The 18,905-nt window shown below is 35.9% G+C and overlaps 1 protein-coding gene across 4 annotated transcripts in view; it reads left to right on the top strand.

Annotated features, from left to right (window-relative positions):
* The window catches only part of LOC106079410 (sialin-like), a 76,975-nt gene that overhangs the window by 48,995 nt on the left and 9,075 nt on the right, over positions 1 to 18,905 (top strand). For all 4 annotated transcript variants that reach the window (XM_056044391.1, XM_056044401.1, XM_056044417.1 and 1 more), the window contains 4 exons: positions 7,217 to 7,283; positions 10,295 to 10,497; positions 12,437 to 12,670; positions 13,584 to 13,671. In XM_056044391.1, the coding sequence (XP_055900366.1) occupies positions 7,217 to 7,283; positions 10,295 to 10,497; positions 12,437 to 12,670; positions 13,584 to 13,671 (592 nt within the window). The remainder of the gene's footprint in view (positions 1 to 7,216; positions 7,284 to 10,294; positions 10,498 to 12,436; positions 12,671 to 13,583; positions 13,672 to 18,905) is intronic.

The raw sequence follows: 18,905 nt of genomic DNA, 5'->3' as shown, positions 1-18,905 counted from the left end.
TCTTGTAATTCAACGTTAATTGTTAATTTATTATTAGTTGAAAGTTAGGCAATCTATCACTGAGTACCGGCACCTATTTTTTATTTTTACAAAAAAAAAAAAGCACTTTATATGGCTGCCTGGTCGTGCGGTTTGCACGCTGGACTGTCGTTTAGAATTATCGATGGTCCCGGGTTCAAACCCTGCCCGCTCCCATCCCCCGTCGTCCTGAGGGAGGTTTGGACTAGGATGTAAATTATCTTCAATTCTGAAGGAACATCCGAAACATGTAAAACATTTTACAAACACACAATATACTTTCAGCCGACATGCCGTATTATTAACAACACCTAAGCTATATGTGAACTTCTCAATCATCAAAAGCAGTGGTTCCCAAACTTTTTTGTCTCGTAGACTTTTGCAATTTATTTTAAAATTAATTTCTAATTTTAGTGAAATGAAGAGTGAAAATGCAATTTAAAAATACATATAAAGTATTAAATAGTAACTAATTTTTATTGATAAAATTCAAATTTAACCAATTAAATTAAGAATTGATGTATACTACTGGAATCATCAAACACACTGGGAAAGCTGTCGTGGGTCAACCCTGAGGAAAAATAAGGAGCTTGCGACCCCTGGGCAGTTTACAGCACACAGCGCTACACCCTATCAGAGCCTGTGACGCCACTGGTCCCAAACTGATCCCAAACTGTATATATTTCCTTTTCAAAGAATCACATAAGAAGCTTTTAATTTGATAACTCATGCCACCGATGTGCCCTTGAACTGTATTTTTGTTTAAAGAAATTCTTTTAATAATATCAGATGTAGGTGTGTGTAAAACATTTTTCACAACTACAACGGCTGGTAAAATCCATGTTTTACCTATAGTGTTTTCCGTATTTTGCTATAAGTAAAGAGATATTGTAAGACGTTCACAAACCAACATCTTCTCTATATGATGTTGAAGTGAGATTGTGTGGGTCTATTCAGAACTTTATCTTCGAGTGTTAGAAAATTTTCAAATCTTTATCTATTTTGTCAGGGTGACATTGTCTCAGATGATCCTCTAGCGTAATTGGTTTCGTATCATTATAAAAAAAAGGTCACTTAGGCAACCGCTTGTTTGATAAGGAGGGAATGAATCCCAGTTTTATATAATCAACGCTGGACAGTGTACATTTCTTTTTGTTAAACATTTGTTACATGTAGACAAAATTAAGCTTTTTAAATAAGTATTGAGACAATTCTTTGGTTTGATTAGCAGGATATATATTTAAATGATTTAGCAAGGTAAAAATCATATATTAGTGTATAAAATAATTACATTAAATGACTGTAAAATTAAAATGATCTGCTTTAAATGAAATCTATTATCATAGACCCCCGTGGACCTCTCATAGACCCCCAATTTATTTTTTCACTTCCGTAGACCCCCTGGAAGTCTTCGTAGACCCCTGGGGGGTCTATATAGACCACTTTGGGAATCACTGATCTAAAGTCTTAGACAATCATTATTTTAGACTAGATTTAAGTAGAGTCCAGACTCCAGACCTAGATCTAGTAGGCCTATTACTATTAAAAAAAAATTAAATAATCAGTCAATATAGACATCATTCTCAATTTTAATTATTAGGCCTAGGCATTGAAAAGTAAATCTATTAATAAACTATAATAGATCTAAGTCTAAGTACTAACTTATTAAATAAGTCATTATAAGTAGAAGTATTATAATGAATATTGTATAGATCTAGATTGACTAGATTATAGATAGATCTATAGATAGATCTCTAGTCTAGTAGATTAAGTATAGAGTATAGTAAACGTATTACAGTATTATTAAATCTATGTCCAAGTCTATATCTAATAATCTAATAATTAAAAAACTTTAGTCTTTATTAATATCTAGACATTTTTCTAATAAAAACTATAGGCATAGCATAGGCTAGACTCGGCAATCTAGTCTCAAGATAGAATCTATACTATTGCTAGATCTATTCGATTTTTATATATAGATCTAGACTAGAATTAGATTATAGATCTAAATATACTAATAGAGAGATGATATGCGGTGTTAGCTAATAGCGTTGCACAAGAAACAAACCTGGGTTTTTCTAAACTCTAATACTTGGTATGTTATAGTAAAACGGCACCTACCTAAATAAATCGTAACTAGCAATCAAAAACCTATATTTATTGTAGTATATATAGGTCTGTGGTTGTATTTTATATAGCCTTCGTAACTTCTTTTATAGAGAAATGACTATTGTAATTTCTTTTACTGAAAATTGGGCTATTCGCGTCTGACACATATATAATTTTTATGATCTCTTTATTAGTATAATTAAATCTTTATATTAAAATTTGCATGAATGCGTTGGTAATATAGTAGATATAGAGCTACATATTATAAATGAGATTAGTAGATTTATGTTAATAAATTAAGTGGAATAGAACTATTGTTCTAGAATTTTAGAATCTACATATTTGTTATTTGTTTTGGCATCTCCTGCAGCACAGCAGACAAACTTTCAAAATCCGTCAAGTCGCAATGGGTCTTTTCTTTCTATAACCTCTATCGGGCTTTATCCCAACTACCCGTATTTTTGTGCAGAATTTTTTCTCTATCAGGCACACTTAAAATGATAGCATAATAATATCAGTTTAATTTAAAAAGAGAACTGAAAAATGCAAAAGATATATAAGGAAAAAGGTACTTCCGGCCCAATTTATAATTCTTGTTTTAAACAAAAGAAACGAAACGCATAAGCGCAACAAAGTCCATTGGTTATTTGTTCTTGCTTCGTGTGTTTGCATCGACAATGAATAATTGAAAAAAACGTTTCAACTTAATACGAGAATGGAAAGTGGAATAAGTAACGAATACAAACTTTGTACCAGACAGACAAAGTGAGTTGATGGGAAGTTTTGTAATACTCACAAATATTTCTGCTGAAAGTTATGTGTTCCACGCTTTGATAAGTTGCCTATTATGAAGATCTGTTGTTTTGTTTTTTTTAATTAAAAGTGGTGCATTTTTATGAAAAAACTGCGTGCATATTTATTTTTAGAAACTAAACGGTTCGCTTTCAGAAAACAAAAATGTAGCCTATGGGCCAGAAATTTGCAAGATATAAAATACCATATCATCATATTTTCAATTTCTTTTCTAGTTTTTATGATCTAAACGTGACAGACGGACAGACACATACAACTAATAGCGTTTTTTCTCTTTTTTTCGAAAGCCTCTAATAATTCTGAAAAATTATAACAGTCAAACCAGAGTTTTCATTTTGTGGGCAGCCACCTAATAATTTTTTCCCAAATATGTACATAAACTGTCAAATTTCTATGAAAATTGTTTGAGCCCATTTTGAGATCCGTGTCCACCTAGGCAGGTTTTACCCATGAATTTGCAAGAAGATGAGAGGAATTGTATGAAAAGAGATTTCATACTTACGCATATTATGTTATATGTTTAATTACTTATAACTAGAAAATTGTGAAGCAGCTGCTAGTTGTAGACGTCACATTAAATGTACAACTTATTGTAATGTATTCCTATCTATTCATTAGGCTTGACCTCAGTACTGTACTCACGCTGAACAGCAGGATACTGTTACAAACCTATCCTCAGTCCGGGGTTATGTCATCTCCCAAATGTTGCAGTATAATTATTATTATTGATCTACTGGTTTGAATTTAGATCTACGTTAAACATGGAGAATATTCCCTTCAATTTTTTGTTGTTTTTTTTTTCGCCACGAAAGTAAAAGTAGAGTGTGAAAATTGGTTACCCGTTCAGACGACATATTTATATCAAATATAAAATACTGTGAAAACGGGTTTACCCGATTTGTAAAAAAAAATTTGTTTTTTAATAGAGATACAATTAGGTATTTTTGTCTATTTTTGGGGCCCTCCTGTAGTGGTAGAGACATTGATTATACATTACGGTCTCTGACATGATCTAAGGCAGTGGCGTGGCATCCATGGCGCGAAGGAGCTCATTACGCTTGGGCCCATTCCTCAAGGCCAAACTCTGTTAAGAAGTTGTAAAAACATTGACTTTTAAGACACTATTACTTATATGCAGTCCTAACTGAATCAAACGTCATGACATAATTAATTTTTTAAAGAAAAAGGTACGATCTTTACATTGGAATGTCTTTACATTTAGTTTACTCATTTTTTATCACACACTAAATTTGTCTTATTGGCTGGAGAGGAGCCCATCAAGATGTTCTTAAACCTGGAGTACTAGTGTGATATTTACTTGTGTAGCAGGCAGTGGTTACGTCCTATAGTCCTCTCAATACTGGAGTGATATTTACTTGTGTAGCAGGTTGTGGTTACGTCCTATAGTCATCGCAGTAATGGTGTGATATTTACTTGTGTAGCAGGCAGTGGTTACGTCGTATACATCTACATTCTCTCATCACCTAAATTGAAATATAACGAAACACTGATAGTTCAATATTTAAACTACATGCTTACATATTACTTCCTACTGAGTCTTAAAACGAATAGATATTGAATAATAGTATCGTTTTACCCCGTGCTTTTAATAATGTGCGCTTATAAATCTGTCTGTAATTCAGTCACAAGAAGCACTGGTACTTGATTTCCAACATCAATTCTGTCCAACACCAAGCCGCGTTTATGCCATCTCCCATTTAGCTCGAGCCTGTCACACAAGTCCTGGGTTGGATCCCCATACTAAATGAAATATAGATGTTAAATGTTTTCTTAAAGGTTCAGCGAGTGCCTATTTAAATTATTCCGATAGCGGATTCCGGCGGTGGTTGATTTTGAAACCAATACGATGCCAATGCCCATACATTCTCATCGTATGACCTCAAAACCATCCATTCGAAGTTTGTTGGTTTCTTTGTTTTCTTGCAGTGGTTGATTTTGAAACCAATACGATGCCAATACCCATACATTCTCATCGTATGACCTCAAAACCATCCATTCGAAGTTTGTTCCTTTGTTTTCTTCCGGTGGTTGATTTTGAAACCAATACGATGCAATGCCCACACATTCACATCGTATGACCTTAAAACCATCCATTCGAATAACTTATTTTTTTAAAAAAGGTACGATCTTTACATTGGAATGTCTTTGCATTACTCATTTTTGTCACACACTAAATTTGTCTTATTGGCTGGAGGGGGGCCCACCAAGATGTTCTTGAACATGGGCCCACTAAGATGTTCTTGAACCCGGGCCCACGGGTACCTTGCTACGCCACTGATCTAAGGAACATTTATGCCAAGTTTTATCAAGATTGGTCAAACGGTTTTGATTTCTATGCGGGACATACATACATTCATACGCCCTTCTTTCTGTTTTATGTATTGGATTAGTAATTAAAGTTCGTCTATCCTATCTATATTTAGGATGAAACAAAATCGCCCCCGTTTCTAAGTTCTGGATTCGCCTTTGGTAAAGCATAAAGTTTTCACATATGGGAGAAAACAAACTTAAAAAGATTTATCATGCAGTAGGTGGTAAAGCCTCTATTACCTGTTGGGCGTGGCTGACATTGTTGTGTCACGTAAAGATTATCCCTGACCACTAGGCCCGCCTACGAGTTTGTGTTCATTATCATGTTCTTGTTATTACTTCATAAGTTCGCCCACTACCTACCCTCCTATGTTATATATTTAATTACTTATTATTAGAAAATGGTGAAGCAGCTGTTAGTTCTAGGCCTGACGTTGAACCTACAACTTATTGTAATGTATTCCTATCTATTCATTAGGCTTGACCTCAGTACTGTACTCACGCTGACCAGCAGGATGCTGTTACAAAACTATCTTCAGTCTGGGCTTAACTGTCATCTCCCAAATGTTGCAGCATAATTATCACTTATGACGTGTCGTCAGCATTGTGGTGATGATTGCCACAATGTTTGCCGCATCGGGTGACGCTCTAAAACAGAATATCGCTACTAGTTTATTATTATTTTTTTTACAAACCTTGTATCAACTTTGTCTGTCTGTCTGTCTGTCTGTCTGAGTGGAATCTTGTACACTTTATTTCTCCCTCTTCCCTTTTTCGGATCGTATTAATTTTCTTTTACATGCTAATGTACCAAACAAAAGGGAGATAAGTCTTAAGTAAAGAGTTTTCAATATTTAAATTTTAAACTATAGACTTTCTCAGAGTATAAAACCTTCTATTTCTATAGAAGCTCAGTGGCTAACGAAATAGATAAATAGATAGATAGTAGGAATCCCAAAATGTACGGATTTCCTACAATTTTCTCAGAATCAATTTCTTTTTCTGATATAAAAAAGTACGTAAATGTTATTCGTTTAACATTCTCAGAGAGAGAAGTAACAGCACCAGTGAGCCGTTCTGGCGATAGAAGTTATACGATAATAAAAAAACCGCACAAAACTTTTTATATATTTTTCCCTCTATTGTATATATGATATACATTTCGCCTCCCCACAAAAAAACAACAACAACAAAAAAAAAACACCAACAACAACAACATACACTTTTAATGAACGATTTGCCTATTTCATGAATACATATAACACAACAAACTTTAATCCTAAATGTAAGGGACACAATAACTATTGTTCTTCCACATAAAAAAAATATGTTCGAACACACACACACACATACAAATCATGGATATGTTTCATTCTTTTTATAAGACATAATGAAATTATAATAACAGAAAGGAAAACACTTAGCGCCCTAAACGCCAGCATCAAACGACCAGTTCGCAAAAATGGAGGCGCAAAAACGACTGCAAGTGAATGTACTGCAAGTGAATGTACTGCAAGTGAATGTACTGCAAGTGAATGTACTGCAAGTGAATGTACTGCTTCGGTCCAAACTGTCTGAACCAGGTGTATTGTAAAACTAAAAGTGGAACAAACACGTGAAGCTGTCAAAGTTCTCTCATCTAAATTGTGCAAATAAATTGTTTCTTTCATACATTGTATGTGTATGTTTACAGTAAAGTTCCCTTTTAAGACCTTGCGATCCATAGGGCCACTCAGCCACCGCGCCAGAGTACAGCGTATGTAGTCTACTTTGTAACATTCATATATCTTCATGGAATATGTGATTTAGAAACTAGTTATCAACCATTGTACACTACTCTGTCTGTAGAACATTTCCGAAACGTTGTCCTAACTCTGTTCCGATCATGTCAAACTTGGGTTTAAAATTTATTTCTTTTTTTTTTATTTTCCCTCTCCTCTTCTAGTCCATGGCTAAAGAAAGCTTTGACCTGAAAGATGATGTCAAGGTCAAGTCTGCTAACTCAGACAATGGTGAGTACTCACGTCTATCTGTTCTACTTATTGAACCAACCTGGTCAAGACTACAAATGTTCTGGTCGTTGCGTCTTGAAGACAAATGTCTCCTCATGTCGCATGTGTGTACGTCTGTCCTTGGCAGTAGATGCCCTTTTGGTCTCAAATGTATATCCCGCGGCCTTAGTAATAAATCTCCAGATGTTTCCTTCGGAAGCCGCTTGCTGCTAGGTGCTCTCTTCTATGTCAGTTAAAGCTGACGCCTAAGCTGGTTTTGAAAGCGTTTTCGGTGGCACCTCTGTAACATCGACCACCTTTCAGCTCATCAAAAAAGGATTGTCTTTGGCGTTCGTTAGTACCATTAGGCCTTAATGATTAGAGGATGGGTCGGACACCCTCAACGAGGTAGACCACTTTACATGTCTGGAAAGCACTGTATTCAAGGACGCATCACATTCAAGAGGGAAGTTGCTAAGGGAAGTTGCGCTTTGAGATGCCTCCAATGGAAAGTGTGGCGAAATAATGCGCACCAGCTGCTTACAAAAATCAGTGTTTACCAAGCAATAGATCTCTGATTTCTACTATAGAGATATGAGACATGGGTCTTATGCAGAAAGTAACTGCGTATTATTGAACACTTTTACCGAAGATGTCTGCGCCCCATCATGGGCGTACGATGGCAGGACGACACCATATATTACGGATGTTCAAGTAGTTATGCAAATTTAAATTATAAGTGATTGTCAGTAACCATTGGTTGCTTTCAGTTACATGTAATATGATGTAATACTCCTTTTAAACAGCATAATGTATTATTGCTTCATGATCGATTTTAATATTTATTTCGTGACATTGTAGTAACACTTTTTATTCTGCTATTGATGATATAAAACAATATGGAACATCCCATTCACCACAAAAAAATAATTAGTTTCCTAAATTAAACTCAAAGCGTTCCTTGACCTTTGACATACATAAAATTCAAGACTATGTTCTATTCTATGTTCTCTATAATTACATGCAAGAAAAAAACGTACAAACATATTGTTAGTACAATTAAAGAAAATGTAAATAAAGAGGTATACTTTTTCATACAGAATCCCTTGAGGGCTTTCAAAAAGTTAATAAATTTCAGACTTTTTTAAGCGTAAATATTTCTTCGTGTTATTTTTCTTCAGGTTTTTAAATGTTTAACAAATATGACTGTGTTTCTCTAATTGAAGATGACAAAATGTGACACTTGTCTGTGACAATGTCACAAGTTTGTTAGCATAATGTAACCCATTATGACCCACACATTTTTCCCCTTCTTTTAAAATAACACGGAAGCTCATTTATATAAGTCAACCCCCACCCCACAGCGCTAGTTATATAGGATATTAAGCAGACCATTGTAATGTTTGCGTCACATGCAGATCTAGTTGCCTGGAGGTTCTTTCTATTTACTATAAATCATGCTTTCTGAGGTTAAAGCTAGGTTTTCAGGTCAGAAGGATTCCATTATTTGACAGCACAGGCTATCCCCCCCTCTCATAAATTAAGGTTTCCGGAGTGCTATAGAGAATGCTATTTTTAGCGGTCCCCGAAAGGGGAATAGACGCTATTAGTTTTGTGTGGTCTGTCTGTCCGTCCATCCCGGTAAGATCTCAGAAACTAGAAAAGAAAATGAAAATCGAACATTATGATATTCTAGATCATTCAAAGTTCTGATGCAACCGCTATTTTTTTTTGTTTTCTGAATGTGAACCATTTAATTTTTGAAATGTTCTAAGCAAGCAGATTTTAAAAAAAATTACACCACTTTTAAAAGAAAAACTACGGGGGAGGTAAGTTTGTTTTAAAAAGGTCACTGACTTCTTCATTAAAAACTCAAGCTTCATTCATAGATTTGCGCATTGGTACAAAAAATGTTCATCTAACGTCACAATGGAAAAAGTATCAATGGATTGAATGGATCATTATAAAATATATTTTCCATTTATTAACTGACTCATGGAATGAAATAGGCTACTGATTCAAATGTTGTTTATAAAAAAGAATTATGATACGAACTTCGTTTTACTTTTAAGTTGAAAAAAACAAACTTTTATAGCGCGTAGTTTAGACATATCCTCATTATACACTTGACAACAATCTAAATTAGACTGAATAGAGGCCAGGTGAAGATCTAGATTTAGATTTAAATGTATCGAACAATTTGAACAAAAGTTGATTTCTTATTTTAATGGCAGTAAGGATCTCTTGACTCTGTTTTATTTTATTTATTTATTTAAAAATTTTTCTCACTCATCCTCTCTTCATTTTCTAACGTTTTTCTTTGTTTCCTAATCTGGCCACCTATTGGCTCAATATCCCATTCTCTTCTTTGTCTCTCTTGATGTATTTTATTGCTTCAAGCACATAAACTGGATCTTATAAATCAAAGTGTATTATGGCTCCTAACTCTACTATGAACATTAAGGGTACAAATCTTCAATTTAAAAGCTTTCATTTTAAAGAAGAAGCTGCAAGCATAAATGCATATCATACTTATCTAATTACATAGAGTAAACTACTATTGGAATATTGTGACGATTGTGGTAGTACCATATGGCCACAGTAGCCAGTAATAAATATATAGATTTAAGGACATTTATTAAAATAAATACAAAGTGAATGTACTGAAATGGAACGTTTAACCAAAGACCTTCTCATTTTCTATTTAGCCTCTTTTTTATAATTTGCCACCTTTTAAAAGATTCTATAAATATCTAGAAACGTATTAATGCGAATGTTTCATAAGCTATTAGAGGTCTATAATTAATAAGGTAAGTTCATTTTTAGCTCGCTTGAGTATCTCCTATGTATAATGTTTATCTCTATAATTATCGACACTAAATGTGCAGCAACACAACTTTCTTTAAAAGAAGAACAAAACTTTGTCACATGTTGCTCACTTTTATAGGATCGTTCTGACTTTGTGTACTTATATTTGGCCTACGTTTTGTACTATGTTATAATACTTGACAATGTGTCATTATTGCCGACAGTTCCATTCTGGTTCTCGTCAAGGCTTGGGCTTGCTTTCATTGGCTTTCTGGGCTTCATCAACGTGTATGCAGTCCGTGTGAACCTGAGTGTGGCCATAGTTTGCATGGTGAACCAGAGCAGGACTGACTCCAACAACACTGAACAGTCCTCCGAATGCGGTGCTGGCGCTTACAGAAACGAGACGAGTGATCAGAGCCCTTTGGTAAGAGGTCTGACCTTCAAATTTGTGTTTGTGCACGTGTGTTCATGCTGGTGACGTGTAACTTGACCCTGCCATTCATTGGATTAAGTTACGCCTAGAACTTAAGCTTTGGTTGTTTTTAATTCTTCTATGCAAGCACTGTTTAAAAATGTTTTTAAAATGTTTTACATGTTTCGGATGTTCCTTTAGAGTTGAAGATAATTACTTCCTAGTCCTAACCTCCCGCAGGACGACGGGGGATGGGAGCGGGCATCGTTTGAACCCGGGACCATCGATAAATCTGAACGACAGTCCAGCGTGCAAACCGCACGACCAGGCACAGTCATTTATATCTATACTATAAAGTAGAATGTAAAAGTAGGCCTATGTATGTATGTATGTCGCGCATAGAAATCAAAACCGTGTGACATATCTTGATAGAACTTGGCATAAATGTTCCTTAGATCATGGCGGAGACTGAAGTGCTTGCTTAATTCCCTCACATAAACTGAGCGCCCTGAAAATAAATTTAAAATTTACCACTATTAAAGTACGAAACTTTTTCACAAGTCGGGTAAACCCGTTTTCTCAGTAGTTCATATTTGGTATCAATATATCAGCTGAACTGGTAAATCCATTTACACACTCTACTTTCATTTTCGCAGCGAAATAAAAAAATGTTTTAATTCCAGCCCACTAGATCAGTAATTCCTAAATTAGGGCCCGCATGCCTCGGGTCATATCCGGCTAATTGATTTTTTTTTAAATGGGACAAATTAATCCATTGTATATAAAAAGTATGCTCAATATTTCCAATACTGTGAGTCCTGATACTAATTTTTAAAAAAGCTAGTAAAGTAAGCATTGAATTCGGTATAAGTTGAGCAATTTATCTGAAGTGCTCTTATACGAACAGATTAATGTTTCCTCCTGTTAATGTGCTGTCAATGAACGATGGGCCTTTTAATTAGAGTTATAGAGTTTTGCAAATATCCGTTTAATAACAGTGGCCTTGTAAATGTTAACACTCAGGCGTTGGTTAGTTGCTCAAAATTGCTAGTACATCTAAACCGATGTAGGTGTATTCAACTCTTAGTATCTACCTTGAAATAAACTTAAACAGATTTCAAAACAAAACAGAATAAAACTTGTGAGTAGAAACACTAGTTCAAGGATAATGTAAACAAAATAGAACTCACTAAAAGTACACATCTTTTCTGTCAAACGCCTTCTACAACTTTTACACCAGTTTTTATTAGTATGAATAACGACAGACCACCTCTTCAGCGTACACAACCAAAAACATCCGCTCTTCTTTCCTCAAGGTTGCATCATAAACACGCACGTGGCATACATTCCATAACACCAGGCTCAAGTCAATGTTCGCGTTATAGAACATTTCTGGAGTGTAGTCATTGATTTACTTGCAACTCTCAGTGCTTCTGATCCAGGGCCGGTCCTAGCAATTGCGGGGCCCTATGCGAAACGGATTGTGCAGGGCCCACGTCAAATTTAAGATTTTGTATTAGAAAATACTTTCGTCTTTACAATAAATTTATATCAAATGAAAGCTGACAATGACGTTTTTTTTTTATCGAGCGTAAAATTGGCACCCCAAAATGACACTTTTGTTATTCAGGAGATTTTTATGAGTTAGATTTTTTATTTCAGGAGATTTTCATGACTTTTTGGTATATTTTGCAATTGTAGGAGATTTCCAGGAGCCCCTGAAAAATCAGGAAGCCTCGGAAAACTTGCTATTATATATGTTATAATGTTTTAATTTAATAAGTTACACCTAGAATTAGAGCGGTGCCTATGAAAGTGCGGAGCCCACTGCGACGCCTACTGCGACCGCATAGGTTGCAGTGGCCTATGTCCGGCCCTGCTCTAATCAATACCATTAACTTTTAGAATGTGAATAACAGCTTAAAAAATGTCAAACTTCCATCTGTAACAGGGCGGCTATCTTGATTGGGATAAAACCACCCAGGGGACCATTCTTGGTTCGTTCTTTTGGGGCTATCTGATTGGTCAAGTGCCGGCAGGATGGATAGCCACCAAGTTCGGCGGCAAGTGGGTGTACGCTGTCACCATGCTGGTGTCCTCTGTGGCGACTGTCCTGACCCCACTGATGTCCAACTTCAGCTACATTGCTCTTATCGTGGTTCGTGTGGTACTCGGTGTGGCTACGGTAAGTTGTTATTTAATACATATACATGTAGTAGAAAAAAGTTAAGTTCCCCTATCAGATCTTGCGATCTATGTGGCAGATGATACAAAGGTCGACGCTAGTGTGTCATGTGGCCAGCACAACGACCAACAGCCGTTACCTTTTCCCAACTAAGGTCAGCGCTGGGTGGACTTAAAGGCGCCCTAAAGATAAAAAAAAATACAGACTTTAACAGGATTTGAACCTGGTACACCACGGTTTGGAAGCTAAATGCTTTGCCATTTAGCCAAGCCTCCATTTACTTATATTCATCTATCCATCTAAATGTAAAAAGTTTGTGCTATCTTTGAAGCCTACTTAGCACAACAGATTACAAGACTTCAAACACAAGCAAGATAAGCTGCAACAATTAGTTTATTCCATCGTATGAAGCAGTGATGTCCAAACTATGGCCGACTTGTAATGTATTGCTATTGGGCTCCTCGATGCTTCTGTCCATAGAAGTCAAAAAGACTCGGTTTCATACATTGGGACGATTTTTTTCCGAGATGCTACACGTGACGGGTGTGAGGAAAATATTTCTGGTGCCATTGCCAACACAGTTTGGGTACCACTGCTTACAGCATTCAATGTGTTGCTATGACTACCAATGCGTTGAGCTGTTATGTAAAGAAATGAGACGAATAGATAAATCTAAATTAGACCCTAAACTTCAGTTCTTAGTTAGATCTGTTTGAATTAATAGTTTTCTGTTTTTGTTTGTTTTGTTTTTGGTTCTGTTAGTTGGTAACATGGTTACATGCATAACCTTAGAATGGCTTAGAATGTTCTAATTCGTTATGGTTTTATATCGCATATGTTTTAGTTTATTTAAACTTATATTTATCAAATGTCATTAGATTATTTTATTAGAATATTGATGCTAATATTACAGGGCATGACATTTCCAGCCATGCATACCATATGGGGGAGGTGGGCGCCACCACTGGAACGGACTAAGCTTATAACATTTACCTATGCTGGTGAGTACGCAATGCTGTTTGCGTAAGTGTGTACTGTGTACACTCGTTAAGTCATTAGATACTTCACACTGACATTATGTAAATCCTAGGCAAATCGATTTGTTTCCAAGCACTACAGGTATATTCAGTTGTTGTAGCAACAGTAGGTCTACTGAAATACACTTGGTTTCATTAAATGACACGATTGCTTATGTATTGGTAGTGGAGAATTTCAGACATGGCGGGAGACAAATAGCTATTTGGTGTCTCCGGTGTGCAGACTCAAGTGTTGACAAATTATGTTTCGTAGAAATCACATATCTGTGGGTTGACACTTTCTAGCGTCGTAAAACCCAAATTGTAAGCGCTTCTATTTGTAACGTGTGTTGAGTTGGCAAGTTGGAAGTGGGCGTCCTTGACATCGTTTAGTTTATCGTGAAAGTAAAGATGTGACCAGTTGGAAATAAGCAACGAATAAAATGTCTAAGATTTCATTCTCGCTGGCCAACATATTGGTGTTTCTCATTTACCTACTTTATAAATAATAGGTTGTTATTGAGCACTTTTAGCTCTAGCTACAAAAAGAGGCTAATCTGACAGATCATAATGCAGACATATGTCCCCACATAAAAGTGAAGTCAGTAAAGAGAACTGAGCTTTATGTGTAGCTATAATACGATGTCATTGCATGCAAGCCATTATATTGACTATGTTAGGCTCTATATATGTTCAGTTGTATTGTTCGATGAACTATGTCAAGGTATCAAACGTTTCTATTTTTCAAGTTTAAAATGCGGTCTGTATTTAAACGACGACGTAATGTGACTTTTATTTCTGTTTTATTCTGCTCTCTTCTTGTCTCCAACACCTCGGAATGTTACATGCGTTATTGTTACGTGGCCGCATGGAAGATATAATGCACAACTTATAAATCCACAAAAGTCACTGGATGTAGGCCTATGACGTTGTTGTCTTGCGTCACAAAGCCCTGGGAGAAGTATTAGGAGATCTGCTATCTACGTTGTTGTTTTTTTCAAACAATTGTATCTAATGTTATCTAATTCTATGTTTTGAGGCCTTGAGTGAGCTTAGGGAGGCTCAACTTCTTTTAAAAACTTTGGAGAAGAACGACGCGATGGCGCGTGTTGTGTGCATGTTTGTGGACAGGCCAAGAACAACAATCTCTCCCGACCACTTTGATAAGGGATGCTGCATTATGGGAGCAAGAAAGGGAATTGGCTGCTGCTGTAAATCCTGTTCATTTTATCTCTCATATTTTTCCTTTTTTTCTCTTCACGGATTTGTGATGATTTTGCCCAGTGATTTGTATTGTTCATATATTTGAATGGGTTTATCTTAAAACGGGTTAAGCGTTCTTGATTATGTATTTTTTTAAGATAGACCCAGCAATAAAATCATTACACGTATGTAATGTACTTAAGCATAAACAATACATAGAGTTTCAAAGAGATCTTTTTTGTAAATTTCAAGATAATCTGAACTGAATAGTGAGTTTGTGTAGTATTGACTAAACTGAATAGTGAGTTTGTGTAGTATTGACTAAACAGAATAGTTATTGTTTCTATGAACTTCATTGTCACGTTGATTTTTAAAGCTGTGTTTATGCTTGACCTCGCAGAATATATCAAATTAATCTTTGACCTTGCAGTATATGTCTCGTTCATGTTTGACCTACCAGAATATGTGCAGTTCATGGTGGTCCTAACAGAATATGTGCAGTTCATGGTGGTCCTACCAGAATATGTGCAGTTCATGGTGGTCCTAACAGAATATGTGCAGTTCATGGTGGTCCTAACAGAATATGTGCAGTTCATGGTGGTCCTAACAGAATATGTGCAGTTCATGGTGGTCCTAACAGAATATGTGCAGTTCATGGTGGTCCTAACAGAATATGTGCAGTTCATGGTGGTCCTAACAGAATATGTGCAGTTCATGGTGGTCCTAACAGAATATGTGTATTTCATGTTAGTCCTTCATAATATATGTCTAGTTCATGTCTGAACTCGCAGAAATATGTCTATTTCATGTTTGACCTCGCAGATTGTCTTCTTCACATTTGACCTACTCGCAGAATTTAACTAGTTCATGTTTGAACTCGAAAAAATATGTCTAGTTCATGGTGGTCCTCACAGAATATGTCGTTCATGGTGGTCCTCACAGAATATGTTTAGTTTAGTTGAAAATGAAAAGTTCAGAAATAAAAATCAAACATGCTTCTGTACGTTTATTTTTCTGTTGGTCAGCGCGTCCGTTTTCTGGGATAAGACATGTTCAAATTAATATGCAGGTGTTCTTTTTGTGACTTTTGGTTGGCAGGTCAACTGTCTGCTGCCCGTATTATGAAATGACGCGTATAAATTGAAGGTAGGGCCTTGTCGTTTTTTTTTACCCATTGTATTGTTGAAAGGCTTGCGAAAAAAAAAAACTGATCTGTCTCTGTGTGTTTGTGTGTGTGTGTATGTGTGTGTGTTGTGAAATGTCGACCACTAACGTGAGAGTTGCCAGGTGACTAGTGTGAAATAAAAGGCCCGGGCGATAATCCCGTCTGGCTCAGTCAACGTCCCGCACTCAGTCAACGTCCCGCACTCAGTCATTGGTGACAGTGTTTACGACAGCCGAGGTCAGGAAGAAAGGGTTTTGTAGATTATATAATAATGTGCATTAACCTTAAACTGTACACAGAAGAGAACAGACTCTATAGAGAAACAGAAGCAGCCAATGTGTGTTTTCTCAGAGGAAGGACCTGGTTAGATGCGCTCAACTGTACAGATTTGAAAACTTATCTTTTTAATTAAAAAAATGTAGCTAGACATACCCTTTGTAATTTTGAATCATTACAAATTTTATCATAGTAAAATTTTACAAAACTTTGTCCGTCTGGAACAAATTTTGAAACATGTTATTTCTCCCACTTCCCATTCTTGGAGCAATTCGAAACATTGAACAGTTTTTCCTTGTCCCTAAAATTAGGTACCAGACAATTAAACTAACATTAGTATTTTTTTATTTTTATATAATAGTAGCTAATTCGGGTGCCCTAATTTCCGGGTGCCTAAATGTCCGGTGCCGAAATTACCGGTGCCTAAATTTCCAGTGTCTAGATTTGCTATATCCGAGGTGAAGAGAGGTTGAAGGAGTCCAATTCTCTAATTGTGATTTTGAGGGGTGGCCAAGTTAGGCACCACTGAGCGTCTGGGGTTTGTAGGAGATAACATTTGGCAGGTAGTTGCGTTAGTTCTGATGAAGTTAACATAAAGGAGGGGCATGCGATGAATAAAATGACAGAACTTTTGAGAATAGAAAGGGGGAGGGTAAATTAGTTAGATAAATGCTGATAAATTTTATAATATATAAAATGTAAGCTGGTGACGTCACACATACCCAAACATTGGAAAGGTTTCGGGAGTAAATCAGGAGCTGGCGACTCTTAGGTAGTTTGCAGCACACAGTGCTACACCCATGGCAGAGCTTGCGACGCCGCTGATCCAAAATTGTTATCGGCACTTGTAATCGGCCATCAATATAAAATTCTAGTTTAGCGATGCAGGTCCAGCATGGCAACAGTAAGTTAAAAGACAGTAGTTTAGACTATAATATTTTCATAATACTGGATTTAGAGATGGTAGGCCTATAGAGGATTCTAGTTTGATGATAGGCTAATACATCCAGACTTCAAAGACTGTGCGCACAATTTTCCTGAACGTCTATTCTATAGAGTTCAATATATTGTATCTAGACTGGACATGGAGATCTTTTAAAACTATAAAAAAACGTCGTGAAAGTTTTTTTTAAAGTTGAAACAAGGCGTTATTTTGTAAAGTAGTTATAAGAAGTAAAGTTTTTTTTTCAACCCTAACCTATGTAACAATAGCATATAATTTAATTTTTAGATCTAGATCTAGTAATTGAACATAAAAAATAATCAAGGGCACTCTCTTCTCATAAGTATTATTTTGCAATTTTTAGATACATAATCTAGAAAGATCTAGGTAATCAATCTATTTAAATGCACATAAGATGATTAAATCAACAGACATGAATTATTTCGATCTAGAATTTTTGAAATATTATCTTAATGGAAACTAACAGGAAATGGCGTTGTTTCATATATTAACGCGAATATATAGTTCTGTGATCATAGCCCATTCTAAAGAAACTCAGAGAAATGATTTTGCATTATTTCTAAACTTTGAAAACTAAAGATCATTACTTTAGAAAAGATTGATTGGGGCGACTTTCCTTAGAGCTTGAAAAAGAGTAACGTACATAAAAATCTATATATAGGTCTGTGAATCGATCAATTGCGGATAAGAACTTGTTTCCGGTTTCCAGTCTAGAAATAATATCTAAGTCTATGGTCTATTCATGGTCTATTTATTTATTGTCTGTCTGTGGCATTTTACGTCTCGAGAGACGATCTTTTCCCTTTGCAACTTCTTGTGTGACTAAAGAGGTCAATCCTTGATACATAGCGGCGATCGCAGGTTGGGCATATATAATCACCAGGCGCCGTTGCATTTTCATCCTTCTTTCTGCTTCTGTTGTGTTTGACATCTGCAATCCGTGACCCTTCCTTTAAGCTCTCTCTCCATGTGGATCTATCCAGTGTCACCTCTTCCCAGCTGCTAGTGTCGATTTTGAAGAGCTTCATGTCGCGTTTGCATAGATCCGTATAACGTAAAAGTGAGCGACCAGCGGCTCTCCTGCCTTCTATTAGATCGCCATACAAAATGTCCCGTGGAAGTCGACCTACTTGCATTCTACGAACGTGGCCAAGCCAGTATTCTTTAATTAATAGATACGGGAATGCCCCGCTGACATATGTGTGCTCAAGATATAGATTGTCTGAAGCTCCAGACCAAATTTAATTTTAAGATCACTATATATATATTTTGAAAAATTATAACGGTCAAACCAGACTTTTCCCTTTGTGATCAGTTAGTATTTTTTTACCCAAAGCTATACATAAACTGGCAAATTTCTAGGGCTCTAGCAGAGTTGTGTTTACTGAGCGCCTTTTCCCAGATACCCGTCCCCACTGGTCCATAAGTAAGATTGGAACATAGCTAGCAATATGCATGAAAATTACGCTATATAAAAGCTATTTAAAAAAGTTGAATTTTTTAAATCCAGGGAGAGAAAATATGAGGAATATTTTCAACAATTTAAAATTTAAAGTTATCAATAACTTTTTTTTTCAAAGCCACAAAAATGAGCTGACTCTTTTTAATCTT

This window comes from Biomphalaria glabrata, chromosome 1 (assembly GCF_947242115.1).
Source record: "Biomphalaria glabrata chromosome 1, xgBioGlab47.1, whole genome shotgun sequence".
NCBI lineage: Eukaryota > Metazoa > Mollusca > Gastropoda > Planorbidae > Biomphalaria > Biomphalaria glabrata.
Note: the sequence above shows the minus strand (reverse complement) of the source record. Positions and strands in the feature narration are given on the sequence as shown.